Below are 19,948 nucleotides of genomic sequence, written 5' to 3' on the forward strand. Positions count from 1 at the left end.
GGTGAAACAGTCACCATCGTCATCGTCGGACACATCTTGACACTATCAGGTGTCATCGCAACCTGGATGCCAGCTCAGCCAAAAGGAAATGTATGGGTAAATCACACTGAAATTAGCGGTATCCTGAGAGGAACACGGAAAGCTTTTAGGGCAAACCGCTCTATAACTACAAATCCTTTGGTAAGATATAATATTGGTTTTCATAGCTTTGTGCAGGCGCTTTTTCCACCGCTAGGAGTAGTTTCCATTGCTAGGAGTAGTACAGCTAGAATTGTTTGCCTTGTAACATTCTGCTATTGGCTTAAGCATAGCTGATATGTGACTGCTGGATTATGGTAATATGCCGTGTGAACAAAGCCTACAAACCAACAGACGGGATGGCTGTGGCACATGCAGCACGTCTGGCCAGCGGGCGCATGCGCCATAGGCTCCCTGTGTTAAAAGGTGACAACCGAGGCGTGTTCCGACACTTGCTGGCCACGTGTGTCGAAACTCGTTCCTCTGCAAATGTGTAAATACCGGGATTTCCCGAAGGGCAGTGGGCCGGTGTACGGCAAGGCCACCGTTGCCTCCGTGGGGACGCCTACGTAAAGCTGGCACCTACTGACTGCTGGGCTGACTTTGCGGCACAGGACAATACAAGAATGTACAGATGGTCCATCTTCCTCACAGTCCTCGGGTTGCGAATGTTCCATCAGGTTTTGTTTATAGATAAACAAAAAGGGGGAGATGTTGGGATCACCCTGCAAGGGCTTGACCTTAAGGAGAAGTAGCTGTGGCATTGAGAAGCTGGTAAACAGCTGGATATCTGCAGGGCTCGCCCTTGAGGAGAAGGAGCTGTGGTAAACAACTAAGAGGAAGTAAAGGAGCGCGTGGACAGCTGCAGGCAGCAAATCCTGACTGTGGAGAAGTGCGTGGACTGTGTGTGGTAACCAACCAGGACGTATTTTGTGGCACGTGAAAGAGCTGTAACTGCATAAAAAGCGGACAATTGTAGCAATAAAGGTCTTTGGCCTGAATCCCCGCCAGAGTCTGTGCCCTGTTACTCCACACAACTGCTGCTATGGGATGTGTAGGGGCAGGATCAAAGACAGGAAAAGGGAGTGATCAAGGAGAGGAAGCAGCATGGCAAAACAGGGAAAAAGGGGCACAGAAGGGGATAGCTGCACGTACACAGTGCACTTGTCTGGCCGTGCCATGTATATCCTCGGCACAGTCTCTTGTCTTACTAAACTCTTTCTTTTTTTTTTCCTCCTTTTTCTTTTTTTCTTTGTGAAGGGACTCTGTTCAATGCATGTGGATGTCTGTCTAAGGTGCCCACAACTGGAAACCTGAGTGCATGTGTGGGTGTGTAGCAAAAAAGTCAGAGTAGCTGGTGAGTGAGCCGTGAGTTGGCATGGCAACTTTCCAGATGCTGGAAAGACTAGTCTAAGTCAGCTGCTAGAGCCCCCAGGAGGTCTATGCCAGCCATTCTCAAGTCTGTTAAGTCGGCTATTGGTAAGCCTGGACCAGCTACCAGAGAACAATTTGCATCTGTGTGTGAGGTGACTGGGAGACCAGGGAAGCCTGAAACCAGCTGCTGGGTAGAGCCAATGTCTAAGGAGGAGGGAGCCCTCTAATTACTGGAGGGCTTGGGGGGCGGGGGGCACACACACACACGAGGTGTCTCAGTGCCCACTGCTGGAGAGGGGCTGCAGGCCTCGAGGACTCATGTGTCCTGGTGCCAGCAGCTGAGGAGATCAACTCAGGGTCCAGATCCTGGAGCCAGCTGCTGGATAGCTGGTCTTAGACACAAGAGAGATCCATAGTATATATGTATATATTTCCTGCTAACAGGTTGATCCTGATCAGCCAGAGAAGGGAATAGGATCAGGTTGTTTGTGCTGTGCTTGCATGACTGCTATGTTTTCTGCCTTAGGCCAGTCATGTATAGTGTATATGCATATATATACATGCACATATTATATACATGTGTATTTTGTGAGCATGAGTGCCTACTGGGAAATGCTAAGGCTTGCTACTGGCTATACCTGAGGACATGGAACTGAGCAGCCTCTTTATCAGGCCAGCTGATTCAGCAGCTCCTCACAGTTGAAGTTAGAAGGGACCTCCCTTCTCAGAGCAGGATCAACCAGAGCAGGTCGCTCAGGAATGTACCCCGTCAGTTCTTTAATACCTCCAAGGATGAGAACTCCACAACCTCCCTGGGTAACCTGTTCCAGTGTCTAACAGTAAGTCACAGGAAGTTTTTTCTTACCCTCAAATGGAATTTATTGTGTTTTGATGCATTCCCACTGCTGCTTCTTTCACTGGATACCACCCAGGGGAGCCTGGCTCCCTCTTCACTCCCTCCCATCAAGTATTCATACACAATGATAAGAGCTACCCAAACCTTCTAATTTCAAGGCTGAACAGTCCCAGTGCTCTCAGCCTCTCCTCACAGGTCAGATGTTCTAACCCCTTCAAAATCATAGTGGCCTTTCACTGAATTCACTCAAGAAAGTCCATGTCCTTCTTTGTACTGGGGGGCCCAAAATTGTACACAACATTCCAGATGTCTGACCAGTGCTGAATAGAGGGGAAGAATCACCTCCCTCCAGCTACTGGTGATGCATTTGCTAATGCAGCCCAGATGCTGTTGGCTGCTTTTTCTACAAGGGCACATTAGAGGCTCAAGCGCAACTTGCTGTTCACTATGACCCGCACGTCCTTTTCTGCAAAGCTGCTTTCCAGCCAGTCAGCGCCCAGCATCTACTGGTACATAGGACTATTCCCCCACAGTTGCAGGGCTCTGCATTTCCCTGTGTTCAACTTTATGAGCCTCCTCTCTTCCTGTTTCTTCCGTCTATTAAGGCCCCTCTGAATGGAAGCACAACTAATTGATGTATCAACCACTCCCAGTTTTCTATCATCTGCAAGGATAGGCTAAGGTTTATACATGCATGACACAAGCTCATAATCTTATGTCAGCCTCATCAGGGCTTATTTTCTAGATATCTGTCATGTAGCAACTTCATTTATTATCTATACTTCATGTTAGACACCTATTACTACGATTGAACTTACTGATGTACTAAAAAGACTCACAGTAAGAGTATCTTGTCAGCTGTTTCTCTTACTATAGTTGCAGTGACTTGAGTAGCTGAGGTATGTGTATACCATGGTTCCTTGTGTATACTCTGCTGCTTCTCATGTTGAATAGAAACCAGCCTTCTTGCTTTAAGTTGCAGTTCTTTAGATCTCTGCTTCTTAACCCTTCTGTTATTTACGGTTAAGCAAGACCTTCCCAGGAGCACGAGTGTTAATTTATAGTCTTAAGAATTTGTAGCATTATACAATTATGGAAACACTGATAGCCATCTACAGCAAGTAACTGCTGAATGGCTAGCACTCACCTTCTTCACCAACCTAGACTTAGCTCAAGAACTGAAAAATAAATCTTGAGGTGACAACTCTTCCCAGGTAGGAAAAGATCTTAGGAACATCAGAGTGATTTTTTTATTTCCCCCGGGACAGTCTATTTTGCAGGATAAGGAAGTACTATTCACATGTATTTCATCAAACTACAGCAGTAGCTTCTAATACTTCTCATGTTTTAGGGGTAAACACAGGAGCTGCAGAAAGATAGACTTGGCTAATGGATGGATACTGCCATAACTGGGTTTAAAGAAAAAAATCGGAAGTGTCCATCTGCATATGTAACCTTTAATCCTAATGCAACTGCGTTTCCACATTAAATCTACAGTTAAATGCACAAAGACCATTGGCTGAAACAAGTAAACATGGATGTAAAGACCCTGCTGGAACTTATATATGCTAAAGTAAAGATCCAAATCATATTTGAAATAAGGCAAAGAACTCCAACACAGCCTGCTATGCCACAGGTTTATTTACAAAACATTATTTACAGTCTGTTAACTATCTTGAGCTCTGATAAATAATAACATTTCCTCCACAGAGAAGGAATAAGACAGACCACCTACACATTTTTCTGTTACAAATACCCTATCCAGACAAACAAGACTATTCTTTTAAAAAGGGGCAGAGAAAAATGGGTACCTAAAACATTTTCTGTCCATGGCACAAGTAAAGGTATTAAGCAGGTTGGAGAGATCTAAATATCCCTGCTGAAGTGTGCATGTGCAAAAGAGCAATATGCTGAGGTTACGTGATCACACGAGTTACAACAGGGTGTGCTGCTACTCCCAACTTCTCATCCAAAGAAAGAAGTACACCATAATTGGTGCTTAAGGCAAGAGTAGCTGAATTAAAAAATACATCACTCACCAGCAGCCTTGTGAAAGAGTGAATAGTTTGTTCCTGTTGTAAAATAAAGAAGACAGAAAGCTGCTGAAGTGAGAAGGGATGTAGGCCGGGGAGTGAATGGGCTCAATCTCTACATGTCTGTGTCCTTGTGCTTGTTCCCTGAGTGTCCCGGCCTTATCTGAACTCTCATCTCCAATCTTAAAAGATTATCCACCGCCCCCAACCCATTTTGTATGTATCCTTATGTGTCCATGTGATACACTGATGTTCTGAAACTCCAGTACGTGGACTACAGGGATTACTTAGTGTTGCACAGAACTGACTACAAAAGGCAGGGCTGAGAACAGTTTCTGAGATCAGTGCTCTAAAGTGTATTGATGGCTGCTGTAGAGCTAAAGCAAGGGGGAACAGAAATGAGTGCAGGTGGTATTGCCTCATGAGCCTTTCCAGTTCTGGTTGTTTTGCTTTGCTTGTCCCAGTCACTCATTTGGAAGCAATTGCCATAGGAATGATTCCAAGTGATATCTGGTAAGAATGGGCATTTAGCAAGCTTGAGAGCAATGACTGATCACTCCTTAAAGCCTTGGATGCTACACAGGATCCTCTTCTGATGGCCTGGAAGTGACACTCCCATCTGTTTCAAGTCCCTGAAGGAAATGGGAAAAGAAAAGAAAAAAAAAAATTAATTGCTGTTCTTGTTCCCTGGGGACTGGGATGACGGTAAGGGCAGAAACAGTTACCAAGCATTAGTTCAGAAAGCTTCTTTTCCCTCAGTGCCTCCTACTATGTTTACCTTTTCTCTAGAGGGGAGAAACTTCTAGATATTCCTGCCCTTTCCTGGCTACCTCTGCCCACCCTGTCAACTGACTTCTCCCACCCCATGACTAGGCCTGTGCTCCCATTAAATCAGGACTGTGTTCATGTCAGCTTGTGATATGAGCTATGTCTCAATCCTTTAGCAGGTCTGCCCCTGCACTGTGCCTGTTCGTTTGTTTTATATATAAGTGCCCTGGTTGGAGCTGGCTCTACCCTACAACAGAACACGCCTGTGCTGGTAAAGCATCTGATCCAAGACCTTCTAAGGAGCCCAGAAGGCCTTTGCTCTATGATAGAACAGTGCCTGGCTGATGGCGGGGTGGGGGGTGGATATCACTAGCTGATCTGTAATTCAAGGCAAGAAAATTCTCTTATAAAGTCCTACAAGGATGGGGAGATAGGCAGGTTAGAGAACTGTCTGCCATCTATTGTTTCCCCTTGCTGTTTGTGTCTGATGTGAGTTCAGAGCAGCTCAGGCCTCAAGCATGGACAATGAGGGTATTAGTCTCACAGTTTGGGCTGATCCCAATTCTTCTCAGCTGATTCTTCCCTTTCAGGGCAAGAAGTCAGTCCACTTCCATTTAGCTATATAGAGAAGGATGGAGAGAAGCCTTCCAAATAAAAATGAGTGCCTGTTCAGATATCACAAGGACAGACACAGCTATTTGTAGTATAGACTGGGGTGCCTTGTGGGACCTTAGCCTGCCCTTACTCAGCAGTGAGCTCCAGAATGGACTCCATGGTGTCCAGGCCAGCAGTGCGAAAGTTGGAGATGTAGCGCTTCATGCGAATGGATTCCAGCCACTCAGGGATGGATCGATAGGGGATCCCATCAGATCCACTGCAGCTGGGGAGCCGGAGCGTTACCCTAAAGACAGATAAAACCCTCATTAGCCAGGCAACAACCTTAAATGGCCAGTACTATGAGAAAGTAGTTAAAGGGCAAGCAGCCTCTGCCAGAGCCAGGCCAACTTATCTGCCCTCTGCACAGTGAGGTCAGACTGCCCAGGCCAATGGCTACGCCCTCTGACACCATGAAAGATGACTGCTATCCTCTGCACACAGAGCATTCAAGGTGCTTCTTGCCAGCTGGCATTGCTAGCACTATCTCTGCTCCTGCTGGAGACAGAGAGGCAAAAATCTTCCAGATAACCTCTTCTCCTCCAGTGATGGCCTGCTTACCTGGGATCAAAGTCTGCAACAGGCCGGAGGAGCTGGGGACTTGAGATGAAATGTTGCAGCTGTGCACGGATTTCCTGAAAATGAGGCCTCCTCATCCGATCGTGTGACCAACAGCTCTTCATGAGCTCGTAGAGGATAGATGGGCAGTCCACAGGTGGGGGGAGCCAGTACCCATCCTCTAAGCTTTTCATCACCTGCACAGAGGACAGACAGAAATTTGGCCAAGAGCAGAGAGTCGCAAATAGGACCCAGAGACCTCTGTGGGGCTGGGAGCAGGCAGTTCACCATTTTGCACAGTGTGCAGTCAAGGAGGGGTTAAAGCAAGTTACATATGTATAAAGCAGGCTTTGGGCAGCACAGCAAAGGATCAGGACACCTAAGGTATGTCAAAGAGTGAAGTGGTATATGCAGGTACTTTCAATCCTTAACTAACCTAGCTCCCGTTTGCCATTCAGGGCACATGTTCATGAGAAGTGAGGACCAAATGATCCTGGCAGAGGTCTGGTGAGAAAAGGGGAACCAGACTCTGAGGAATAATTTCAACAGCATGTGCTAACTTCACAGATGTGCTGAACCTCGAATAAGTATGAGACCAGACATAATACTCCAGAGCCAGAGGAAGGAGAGAAAGAAACCAAGAGAACACCTCCAGACTCAAAGGCCATGGCTGATTTAACCAGTCTTTAATTTGGCTCATTGCTGTTGACACCTGAACATGGTTCAGAGGCCCAAACACTTATTGCTCTTGACTTGGTTGCATTGATTTTTAGAAGGGAGGGAGACATAGTAGTTATGCATTCAAAAGAATGTCAAGACTGCAGGCTGAAGATCTACAAAAGTTGGGCCTACATTCCTTGTTTATTTTTTTAAATCAGCACTTGAGCTTAGTGTCTGTTACCTCTTGATTAGTCATGTCCCCATATGGCTTGTCACCAAATGAAAACACCTCCCACATGACAATTCCAAAGCTCCAGACGTCACTGGCTGAGGTGAAAATCCGATGAGCAATGGCCTCTGGCGCTGTCCAGCGGATGGGAATCTTACCACCCTGTGAAAGAGCAGAGACATAGTGTATCCAGCATGTATCATTGAGTTGTATTTCTCCAGTGCTTTCATGCAAGGAACTTACAAAATGGTTCAAAGACTGGGCCCACTTCACTTGAAGTAACGTTTCCCTGCGGAAGCTTCTCAAAAGGACTGAAATATTCTTGGAAAGTGAATGAGTTTAAGCTCTCTGTTCATTTGAATGCTGCACAAAACCACTGCTGTGGGAGTAAGAGCCTGACAGCAGTCACATCCTTACATTGAATGACACCAGACATTAGAATTGCTGGAACTTTCATTACAAGGGACCTGATGTCTCTAGTCCAAACCTCTGATCACAGCAGGGCTATCTTCAAAGCTAGATTTAGTTAATTGAGTCCAAAAGATCAGACCTCTTATTTTGCTTCTCATTTCAAACCCACAATTCCTCTGAATCTCTTAGCAAACAAAATCAACTTGGACTCCAGACAGAAAAGTACCAACTTCTGAATCATCCACATGGTGACTTGCAGCTTTATTATGGGTTTTCCTCAGAGATTTTCTATTCAAATCTTCCCCTGGCCTGGTGTTTCCTATTGTGAAGAAATTCTGCCATTCATATCTGGCAGAATCCCAATCCCTCTGAGACTGCAGTTCATTTACAAGACTGAGAGATTGTTTTTGCATTACCTTGGTTTCATAGGTTCCCTCTGCATCGTTCTCCAATATTCGGGAGAGACCAAAGTCAGACACCTTGCATTGAAGACTGCGTGTTACAAGGATGTTGCGAGCGGCCAGATCCCGGTGCACATAGTTGTGTTCTGAAAGGTAGGTCATGCCAGAGGCTATTCCCTGCAGCATGCTCACAAGTTGCACAGGGCTAAATTTTTCCTCATTCTCCTGCATGGAAGAAGACGTGAGAGAACATCCTGGTCAAGTGACATTAACCTGCTTCGTTTCTAGTTACTGGCCTAATCAACTTGCAAAAGTGGGAACTGGTGAACAAGCAAAAGAGAAATGCTGCAACCCAAAGGACCCAAGAAGTTCTCACTAAGGGACTGGTGGTGGTCTCCAGAGTCATCAATAGGACCTGCACTTCAACTACCGAAGACAGCACTCTGGACACTGAGCAAACTGGATGGCATCAAGCTTCAATGTCTCAGACTGGAAATGTTAGTGAGCAGAAAGTAAGTGGATGTCTGGATCTTATTTTTTAGTCGTCTTTTCCTAAATCCAGGTCAAGTGCAAGTTCCAGCATTACACAAGCCTATTACAGATTGTAGTTTCTCACCCGGAGGAAGGTATCCAGTGCTCCATTCTCCATATATTCAGTGATTATCATCATTGGTCTCCCTTGAGGACAACAAGAATGTGTCAGACTTTTCAGTTCTACTCTTGCCTTTCAATGCTCTCCACATTTCTCAACACAGAGAACCATACCCAACCCCAGCCAGCATCCCCCCTCCAGTAGCATAGCGGGCCGACCCTTCTCTTTAGAAGTCCCCCAATGATTTTGTATTCCTCCTTGTGTCACACATATAACCTTACAGCATCCCTTACACTATCCCAAATTCTCATCCACTCACCAACCCAAGAAGACCTCTCCTAATGTTGCCTCATGACTCTATTGGAAATCCATACCTCTCCTCCCTTCCTCATTCTCTGCCATAGGCTAACATGACAATGCCTGGCTTCTCCCAGCACATCCTCTCTGCCAGCATCCGCTCTAAAAAAGGCCTGAGAAATGTGCCAGTTTCTGCTCTCATTCCAAGACTCCCTCCCACACACTCTTACTTTTGGTGACAACTCCTTCCAGACGCACAATGTTTGGGTGATTGAATTGCCCCATAATTGTTGCCTCACGCAGAAAGTTCCACCACTGTGAGTCTGAGTATGTCGGCTTCAGGGTCTTGATGGCAACCACGATACGTTCTTTTCCTGGGACCCGCAGGGACCCACGATAGACCTCCCCAAACTCCCCTGAGAACAACAGGAGGCAAAAGGTCACAGATGAACTCAGGAATAGGCAGCAAAATAAGAGTGTGGGGAAACTGAAAGATGATGGGGAGAGCAACAAGTAACTCACCCTCTCCAATCACATTTTCCATAGTGACACAAGAGACGTCCAGTTCCTTAGTGAATTCCAGCACCCCTTTGCTGGGGTCATCATATGGTTGCAGGTCTACATAGGGCTTCAACCAGACTTTCTCTATGGTAAAGGGAAACAAAAGAGCAAATCAACTTGTCAGCTCTTTGGACAAGATTTGTAGGGCAAAGCCACAGCAGCAGAGGTGAATCCATGGGATTCTGACAATGGCAGTAAACAAATCTACCAAACATACATTGACGACTACAGCTGTTACGGGAAGAGGCAAATTACATCAGAAAATCCATGCCAGTGTCTGGTTTGAAACTACTGTTTCTTTTCATTCCTTCCAATCCATTCCAGGCTTCTCCCTGGTTCTGCTACCCCTTTGAAGCTCACCTCGATCAAAGCCTGAAGTATGGTAATCTGGCCGTGCTTGTCTCCGACGAGCCTGCCTGGAACACAAGAAGCAGTCATAAAACGATCAGCACATAGGAAAGAGAAAAGCAAGACTTCCAGGGTGTCTTCCCTAGCTGGTCAGGGACAGACTTCAGGCTAGCACAGAGCAAAGAGGAACCAGGCACTGCACCTACTTGGTAGTGTACAGTTAGCAAGAAAATGTGATGCTTCATTTACATTTAGAAATGGAGCTTTGTTTTCATGCACGTAGTTTTGTTCATCCTTCTGCTTGCTGAACTACAGATGAATTTCTATTTATTTTTGTTTTCTGTACACTTTCAGTACAATACCTGACCTTCTTAAAACCAAACAATAGCAGCCTTATAGGCATTTAGAAAAGAAACACAATTTTGTACCTGCAGAGAGGACCACTAAAGTAATGGTATATAGAAAACAGTTTGAAATGACTGGATACATGTATTGCCCACCTAATTGATCAGCAGCTATAGAAATGATTGTACCATAACAGTACTTTCATTCATCTGTCATTGTAACAGTATGATAGTGATGGATTATAATAAAACTGAGAAATCACCACATTTCCCTCTGTCCTCAGCAGCGAGCATTACCTTACAGACAATCTTACAGACTATCAATCCCTCCAACCCTGCTAATCGAAATTACTTACTGAGACTCATTCCATCTTGCTGCAGCACAGTGGTCATACTCTTTCTTCTCTAACTAACCTCTACCTATCCAATATCCTGTGAGAAATCAGGGCCTCCCTCCCTTTTCTCAAGCTCCTATAGCTCAGCTATTCCTACATCTGTACCTTTTTCAATACCAAAAATCAACACTTACTTTCTCCGAAAGATGAGAAGTCCCAGAAGCAGCCCAATAAACAGCAGAACACCAAAAATAATAGAGACTATGACACCACCAGACAGAGCTCCCGTGTCTGCAGAAACAAAGAGAAAGGCTATATAATTTAAAAGACCAAGAACTGTTTGTCTGGAATCTAGCAACCAGCTTCTACCAGCCCATGGTATGACAAAAGCTATGGCCATTTCTCTTCCAGGCAGCAGAGCCACCAATTTGAGTCCTATCATATTGTTATTCATGTGCATGGAGCACCTTCTGGTGGGTATCCAGTTGATTCTTATCTACAGTCTTCGTCTTCTATTTGAGTAATTCATCCCTATGCCTGATTTCCCACATAAATTCCATGACACTTTGAAAAATGAAGAACCACTGTTCCTTCCCTCCCACTCCTCTCCAACTACTCTTTCAGATCAGACCCTTCTTCCTGCTCGGTAGCTGATTTAGATTATGGCACACCAAAGACATATTTTCCCCAACAGTCTAATTGACTCTCTTCTTGTTTATGAAATTAATTTCCCCTTCCATCAATATCTGGGGCTGGTCCTTCACCTAATTGAAGCCAATTGACAGAAGCCACTGTCTGCTTAGGACTTTTGAAACAAGTAGGTACTGACTTACGAACTTGCAGTCTAACATCATATTCCTGCTTTCTCCAAATTAAGCATCAGATGGTTTCATTTTGTGATTGGATAGCATTCAGATAGTATTCACATAACACACGTTGTCTTCTTCCATTTAGATTCTCAAGCTAAAGCCATCCATTTCCATACAGTATCTTTGAATTCATCAGAGGAAATGCTAAATGACCTCTGTTGGTAAAGTATATGTTTTTAAACCTTATTTCCCATAACTTAAAAAACTACTTTAAAAAATTAAAAATACAATAATGAAAAGTGTTCATATCCATATCTAATAAGAATCTACATTTTTTAATATTTTCCCTAAAGATATTTAGGAAAACATCCAGAAGAAAGAAAATTCTTAAAGAAATTGTTTCAATAATGATCAGATCTTAAAGTAAGGAATTGCTTGTGTGACAAAGACAACTGTGTCTGGAAGTGTTTCCTGACATCCAGTCCAATGGTCAGCATCCATGAAGCCTAATTAACACTTGTTATTCTTGCTCAATTTGATGCTGACTCATCCCACTAAAGTTATTAAAAATCACCAGCTTAGTTAAGCAGAAATCAAGAGGCAAAACTAATGTTCCTTTTTGTTAAAATCAAAAAGGCAAGATTTGGAAGGTAAAATAGTATCTTTTATTAATAAAATGGACAAACTTATAGGTACACAGCACTTCTGCAGGAAATTAAGGGATCTAAATTCTGAAATTCAGATTTTTAAAAATTGCCTCTCTCTGCAAAGCTTGTTCCACTAATATCCCAAGACCATGCCCGCTAAACAATGCTTCTAGTATTATCAAAGAAGAACTCCAACCAAATGAAACTTCACTGGCTCTTCTTTTTAATCCCTTTCATATTCAAAATACCTTTGTCTTGGCATGATGAGGTGATCAACTTTTATTTTAAAAAAAGCATAATCTTTATGAAAGTATTTTCTAACATGCCCTTTTATAATCAAAACCATTTAAGGTACATGTTAACTTACATATTTTCCACAGAACCTTTGTTGTACATTATGCTGTTGGTTAAAGATCATTTATGTCATCATCATTTGGCACTGCAACTTCATGAAAATTTTACCAAAAGCTCCTGGTGCCAAAAAAAGCCCGATCTTTAAATGATATTCCAATCATGGTATCACAACTCCTTATGAGCTTTTACAGTTAACTATTTAGTTACATTAATCTATGCCTTTGCTTTTGTCCATGTCCTTATTTCATCACAATAAACCTAGTCTTTACAAGTCATCATTTCAGCAGATGTATCTCTAAAATTATCCATAGGATCAATAGGAGGATCTGTGAATCTGTGGAATGAAGAGAGAGCAAACTCCATTATAGAAAATTTTTATCAAGGGGAAGTATCTGGGTTACCCAGGGAAAGAGGAGGTTGATTGTGAGGCCTGTATGAGATGTTCTTTGACGTAGGAGAAAGGTCTTCCTTGTGGCCTCAATAGCTTGGCCTTCTACACTTCATGCTTTGGTGGACAACTTTTTTTTGCAGCACATACCACCTTTTTGGGAAGAGTTACATTCAGGGACTGGACTACATACAGTGGAAATGATAAAGCTGGAAGAAAATAGTGGTGAGGTCCTTTGAGTTCTCCTTTTCACTAATAACTTTCACACAAAAGGAGGCATACGGTAATCATTTTGCTAACATTCAAACTCAGAAACATTAACCAGAATCAAAATGTCTTTCCAGATAACTAGATGAAAAGCTGGTAAGTAATTTGCCAGTACAACATACAAACCTGAGACTGATCAGTTCTGAACAGCAAAGTACAAGTAGGTCTTAAATGACAGCAAGGAAACAGGATAAATGTCTCCTTGTTCCACATTTTCACAAAGCAACAGGCTTGGCCGCGGTGACAAGAAACTCAGGAGTGTGGTGTATGTAGCCTTACAGCTAGCAGAACACAAAAAGAGATCCGTGTAGTACCATGTGAATATACAATCTGATGGAGAAGTGAGTTTCTTCCAAATGAGACACCAGTGGCTGTCCTTTACCTGGTGGAAGGGTGCGGAATTCCTGCTCTGGGGAGTAGGGCCCAGGTCCAAGGGGTGTGATGGATCTCACACGAAGCAGGTAGGCTGTGTCTGGTTGCAGGTCTGTCAGAGTGACATTTGGCTCAAGAAGGTGCTTCACTGTGTAACGTGCTTCCTCTCCCTGCAGAAATCAAACAGGGTCAAGTGAAAAATACATGTTGAACAAAGAGGACACTTCCACCCCTTTGGGTGAAAGGGGGAAGAACAAATAAGGTAGGACGCACCTTCTCAAAGAACATGACCTCATACTCCACTGAGGTCCGGCTGCGCTGCCGTGGGGCAAGCCAAGAAACAGAAAGACTACTGTCATCTCTTTGTGTCAGAATAAACTGGGATACTGTCACTGGAGCTGCAGGGGAGAGAAGAGAGAATATTAGGAAGAAATAAAAACATAATGCAAGGTAGGCCCTCTCTCCACCAGAAGCTCTCTCTTTCCTTCTCTGGTCATACCATGCAATTGGAACTGACTCTCATTGCCACTGCCACTCCCTCGTCTTTCTCTTCTGTGGTGAAAGGGAAATTAGGTTTCTGGTTGTAATTAATTGCTTTCCATTAATAGTATGCTTCTACCTCAACAATGAAAGCATAACTTTATTTGGCCCTCAAAAACAAAATCAGCGTTCCAAGAAATTACATTTAAACCAGCACTACACTGAAAGTGCTCAATTTGAAATAAAAATGTCAGGATTTTATGCTCTTACAGCAGCAGTAACAAAACTATCTATCTTATGCAATTCGTGAATGCAGCTCCATTTCATAAGGGTGCAGTGAAATTCAATGCTCAAAATCTCAACTGACTGCAAATGCATGCTGTTCATGAATAAAAAGATAATTCTAAACAGTCTGCAAGAACTGAAGAGTCAAGCCTTGTTCCTCCCTTGCCCTTCATCATCACCAGGAAGTGATGAGGCAAGCCAAAAGCAGCTCTGCTTTTCTAGCTCACAGTTGTGCTGTCCCTGCATAGCATCAGGAAGAAATGTTGTATTTTGTCACTAAATCAGAATTTGGAGAAAGCGCTAAAGGCTGTTGAGCACTGTGATGTCACTTTTCTATGATCACGTTTCACAGCACTCTGGAAAGTATTCACAGGACAGCCAAACTAGCCAGCTTGAAGTTAAACTACAGAAATGTGTACAGAACTTGCATGTTTTTAACAACATCCTCATTTCTCCATGCTTTCAAAGCTGCCTTTTTTTCCAGTTACAGCAGGGTTCTGTTGTGCTTGGTCAGATTTTTTGCAATATTCAAGTCATGGGAAATATCTCATGTCACAGTCCCTGTTCTTCCTGTCACACAGGTGACAATACTTAGGCTGGACTACGCTAGTGTATGACAGGGAGGGCTTTATCTTCCTCACCTCTGTTAATTCTTTGGTGGATTCATAGCTCATGGTGGGTAATGATTACTGCTGCTTTGACTTGCAAGGACTGATGGACTTTACATGCCAGAGGCAAAGGTGCCTTAGAGGCCTTATCATACCATATGAACACATGTGGCAGGCAGAAGGAGAAGATGGAGAAAGCTTAAACATTCACAGAGATTCCTCTTCCTTTTCCTGATGAGCAGGAAGAATTTCTCTCTGCTTCCGCTAACCTGCATGTCCAACTGCAACCCAGACAGCTGGAGCAGTCCTCTGTGGAGTAGGTCCCATTCTTGAGACACCGTTATGGGCTTCCACGGCAAATGTGTAGTTGGTGTAAGCTTCTAGGCCGTCCACATCCACAGCAGGTTTAGTGAGACCAGAAGCACTTGGGGAAAATACCACACCAGCCTCACATGGCTCACATGACAGGAAATGGCAGCGCTGACAGAAGACTGTGTAAGTCAGGTCCTTTCTCCCACCGTAGTCACTGGGTGGCTGCCACCACAGACTCAGCTGCGTGCCAATAAGGGAGAAGCTGACATTGCGGGGAGCTGAGGGAGGGCCTACAAGAAGTATGAAAGAAAGTATTAGATCCAACTGTTGATACCCAGAGCAGTGTGACAGTTTCCCATCTGCTGATACATTTCAAAAGGAGCCCTCTGTCTCCCCAGCCTCTCCCTCTCTGATGTCTCATCCCCATTTCCCAACATTTTGTTTCCTCCCATCTCCTTGCTCACAAAATCACAGAATTATTCAGGTTGGAAGGGACCTTTAAAGATCATCTAGTCCAACCCCACTGCCATGGGGAGGGACATCTTTCACTAGATCAGGTTGCTCAAAGCCCCACCCAACCTGACGTTGAACACTTACAAACATGGGGCATCCACAGCTTCTCTAGGCAACCTGCTCCAGTGTCTCACCACCCTCATCATAAAAGATTTCTTCCATATGTCCCATCTAAATCTAATCTCTCTCAGTTTAAAACATTGCCCCTTGTCCTGTCACTACAAGTTCTGGTAAAGTCTTTCTCCATCTTTTTTACACACCCCCTTTAAGTATTGAAAGGCCACAATAAGATCTCCCCAAAGCCTTCTCTTCTCCAGGCTGAAAACCCGAACTCTCTCAGCTTTTCTTCATTAGGAGAGGCATTCCATTCCTCTGATCATTTTTGTGGCCCTCTTATGGACTCACTTTAACAGGTCTATGTCTCGTTTGTAGTGAGGACCCTAGTAGTCCAGGTGGAGTCTCATGAGAGCAAAGTAGAGGGAGAGAATCACCTCCCTTGACCTGCTAGCCACACTTCTTTTCATGCAGCCCAGGATATGGTTGGCTTTCTGGGCTGCAAGCGCACACGGCCAGCTCATGGCCAGCTCATGTCCAGTTTTTCACCCACTCATCCCTAAGTTCTTCTCTGCAGGGCTGCTGTCAGTAAGTTCATCCCCCAATATGTACAGATATTGTTCGTTCTTTCTATCTGCGACTCACGGGTGCAAGCAATGTTCTGGCCTTCCGAAGGTGCTCGGTAGAAGCCTGCATTGCAGGAACAAGACGTAGCCCCGGACTCATTGGATAAGCTGTTGGGGGGGCACTTCAGGCAGCGTTTAGTCTCCAGGGAGTGACGGTAGAATCCTCGCTGGCAGGCTGTGAAGAGACAAACAAGTCAACATAAGATCAACAAGAAACCAAGATCAACAAGAAGCCACCTGCCAGTTTTGTTCAGCTTCTTGAACACTCCTTTATCTGCTTGCTTTTCTTCCATTCTCTTAGCACACAGAAATATTTAGGTTGGAAGGGACCCCTGGAGGTCACCTAGACCAATCATCTTCTCAGAGCAGATGGAGAGGAGATGCAAATTCAAGGTAGGATCAATGTTATTATAGGACTTGTAGACTGAAGAAGGCAGATCTCATTCCTCACAGATGCTGTATGAAAACAGAAGCTAGTCAACTTCACAGACTTCTTTCAAAATAAACCCAGACTGGTCCCCACCTTGCCCTTCAAGCTTTCCTCACCATATAGAAGAGCTATAAATAATAGCTCAAAGTCCTTGTACTCCTCACAGTCCTCTGCTTGCTGACTTCATATGGGAAAGTCAGTGGGCTTTATAGCAGAAGCATCTTTCCTGATTTCAAGTGTTGTACCAGAGCATCGCCTAGCAGGGCCCTGGGGAATACCTAGATAACTATCAGTTCACCTAACAGCATTGAGTGTAACTGGCTATGGAGCCAACACAGACTGCAAGGTGCCACATGCTCTCTATTTTCAGTCCTACAAAAATAAGCAGACACATCTTTCTACAAATATAACATCTGACACGCTGTTTTTACTGCATTACTATTAGCTTGATCTACAGAAGCACTGGTCTGTCTACCAATTATCTCAAGGTCCAATGCTTCACCTCTACAGGTGTGTAGCAAGGAGGAAATAAGTGAGGGAGGTTGAAGTAACCTGTGAATTTAATGGTTTACTGGCCTATGTTAAATGAATCTATCAAATGTTTTTAAAGAAACAACCTATCACTAATCAGATGGTTGAGGAATGCAAACACTAATTTTCTGCCATACCTATCACCTTGTGCTTAACTTGAGCATTGAGGGAATGACTTTTTTCATATTGCACTATAAAAGCAACAACGTTCTGTGTAATCCCTCAGGTGATCCCAACAACACCCCAAAGCCATCTGCTCAGGAACCTGACAAAAATGGCTTACTGTGGTGGAGCATAGCATAGGAAATAATCCTTTATCCAGAAGACAAAAAACAATCCAGCTATTCCTACAATGTGACACAGAGGAACACCTGAGGGACCTAAAAAAAGTCCACTAACAAAGGCCAAACAAGACTCCTCACCAACAGTCTCAGGAAGAGTCATTATCCTCAGTGTACATTGAGAACTCTCTCTAGGTTGTCATCAGAAAAGTGGCTTCATCTCATTCCTATTGGTTACCCTTCTTGCCCTGGGATGGCAGGCAGACTGTCCCATGGACACTGGATGATGACAACTGTCCCAGTTGCACAGTACAGAATCACAGAATCATTAAGGTTGGAAAAGACCTTTAAGATTGTCAAGTTCAACCATCAACCCAACACCACCAAGCCCACTAAACCATATCCTGAAGTGCCGTGTCCACATGTTTTTTGAATGCTTCCAGTGACGGTGACTCCACCACCTCCCTGGGCAGCCTGTTCCAATGCTTGACCACTCTCTCAGTAAAGATTTTTTTTTCTAATATCTAGTCTAAACCTCCCCTGGCACAAGTTGAGGCCATTTCCTCTCGTTCTATCGCTAGTTACTTGGGAGAAGGACCAACACCCACCTCACCACCACCCCCTCTCAGGTAGTTGCAGAGAGCAATAAGGTCTCCCCTCAGCCTACTCTTCTCCAGACTAAACAACCACAGTTCCTTCAGCTGCTCCTCTTAAGACTTGTACTCCAGACCCCTTACCAGCTTCACTGACCTTCTTTGGACATAGTCTAGCAACTCAACATCCTTCTTGTAGTGAGGTGACCAAAACTGAATACAGGATTCGAGGTATGGCCTCACCAGTGCCAAGCACAGGGGTACAATCACTTCCCTACTCCTGATGGCCACACTAGTTCTGATACAGGCCAGGATGTTGTTGGCCTTCTTGGCCACCTGGGCTCACTGCTGGCTCATGTTCAGATGGCTGTCAACCAGCACTCCCAGGTCCTTTTCCTCTGGCAGCTCTCCAGCCACTCCTCTCCAAGCCTGTAGCATTGCATGGGGTTGTTGTGACCCAAGTGCAGGACCCGGCACTTGGACTTATTAAACCTCATACAGTTGACCTCAACCCATCGATCCAGCCTGTCCAGGTCCCTCTGCAGAGCCCTCCAGCAGATCAACACTCCCACCCAACTTGGTGTCATCTGCAACTTACTGAGGGAGCACTCGATCCCCTCGTCCAGATCATCAATAAAGATATTGAACAAGACCAGCCCCAGAACCAAGCCCTGGGGAACACCACTTGTGACAGGCCACCAACTGGATTTAACGCCATTCACCACAACTCTCTGAGCTCGGCCGTCCAGCCAGTTCTTTACCCAGTGAAGAGTACACCTGTCTAAGCCACAAGCCACCAGTTTCTCCAGGAGAATGCTGTGGGAGATGGTGTCAAAGATTTTACTAAAGTCCAGGTAGACAACATCCACAGCCTTCCCCTCATCCACTAGGCAGGTCACCTGGTCATAGAAGGAGATCAGGACCTGCCTTTCATGAACCTGTCCTGGCTGGGCCTGATTCCTTGGTTGTTCTGCTCACGCCCTGTGAGCACCCTCAAGATGAACCTCTCCATAATCTTGCCCGGTACCAAGGTCAGGCTGACAGGCCTGTAGTTCCTGGGATCCTCCTTCTGGCCCTTCTGTAGATGGGCATCACATTGGCACGCCTCCAGTCATCTGGGACCTCCCCTGTTAACGAGGACTGCTGATAAATGATGGAGAGTGGCTTGGCAAGCTCCTCCGCCAGCTCTCTCAGTACTCTCGGGTGGATCCCACCAGGCCCCATAGACTTGTGGGTGTCCAGATGACATAGCAGGTTGTTAACTGCTTCCTCCTGGATTATGGGGAATTTATTCTGCTCTCCATCCCTGTCTTCCAGCTCAGGGAGCTGAATACCCTGAGGATACCTGGTCTGGCTATTAAAGACTGAGGCAAAGAAGGCATTAAGTACCTCAGCCTTTTCCTCATCCTTGGTGACAGTGTTCCCCGCCACATCCAATAAGGGATGGAGATCCTCCTTGGCTCTCTTTTTGTTGTTAATATATTTGTAAAAACATTTTTTGTTATCCTTTACGACCGTGGCCAGACTGAGTTCTAGCTGGGCTTTTGCTTTTCTAATTTTGTCTCTGCTTGACTTAACAAGATCCTTGTACTCTTCTTGAGTTGCCTGCCCCTTCTTCCAAAGGTGATAAATTCTCCTCTTTTCCCTGAATCCCAGCAAAAGCTCCCTGTTCAGCCAGGCCGGTTGTCTTCCCCGCCAGCTCATCTTGCAGCACATTGGGACCACCTGCTCCTGCGTCTTTAAGATTTCCTAATAATACCAACAGTAATACCAACAGACAACCACTTGGGGATACTATGACAATAGACAGTCCAAAAGGATTTGCAGCAGTTAAGCTTAAAGAGCACAGAAAGGAGAAATAATCACAAGAAGTAGAAGCAACCAGCACCTTCCAATTTCGGGAAATAACAGAACCACTCAGGAACAAGTTCTTATCCTGAGCTACAATCAAAAAACTAT

General features: G+C 44.7%; 1 protein-coding gene across 1 annotated transcript in view; it reads right to left on the reverse strand.

Annotated features, from left to right (window-relative positions):
• Positions 1-4,590: 4,590 nt before the first annotated feature.
• EPHA1 (EPH receptor A1) overlaps positions 4,591-19,948 on the reverse strand; it is a 36,604-nt gene continuing 21,246 nt past the window's right edge. The window contains exons 5-18 of the mRNA XM_082014158.1: positions 16,174-16,329; positions 14,919-15,251; positions 13,550-13,674; positions 13,287-13,446; positions 10,634-10,730; positions 9,773-9,828; positions 9,374-9,496; positions 9,082-9,267; positions 8,579-8,640; positions 7,978-8,187; positions 7,163-7,312; positions 6,265-6,458; positions 5,795-5,950; positions 4,591-4,913 (exon numbers count right to left, since the gene is read on the reverse strand). Coding sequence (XP_081870284.1) covers positions 4,835-4,913; positions 5,795-5,950; positions 6,265-6,458; positions 7,163-7,312; positions 7,978-8,187; positions 8,579-8,640; positions 9,082-9,267; positions 9,374-9,496; positions 9,773-9,828; positions 10,634-10,730; positions 13,287-13,446; positions 13,550-13,674; positions 14,919-15,251; positions 16,174-16,329 — 2,087 coding nt within the window. The 3' untranslated portion in view covers positions 4,591-4,834. The remainder of the gene's footprint in view (positions 4,914-5,794; positions 5,951-6,264; positions 6,459-7,162; positions 7,313-7,977; positions 8,188-8,578; positions 8,641-9,081; positions 9,268-9,373; positions 9,497-9,772; positions 9,829-10,633; positions 10,731-13,286; positions 13,447-13,549; positions 13,675-14,918; positions 15,252-16,173; positions 16,330-19,948) is intronic.

This window comes from Phaethon aethereus (genome assembly GCF_964289735.1).
Source record: "Phaethon aethereus genome assembly, chromosome: 1".
NCBI classification, from domain to species: domain Eukaryota; kingdom Metazoa; phylum Chordata; class Aves; order Phaethontiformes; family Phaethontidae; genus Phaethon; species Phaethon aethereus.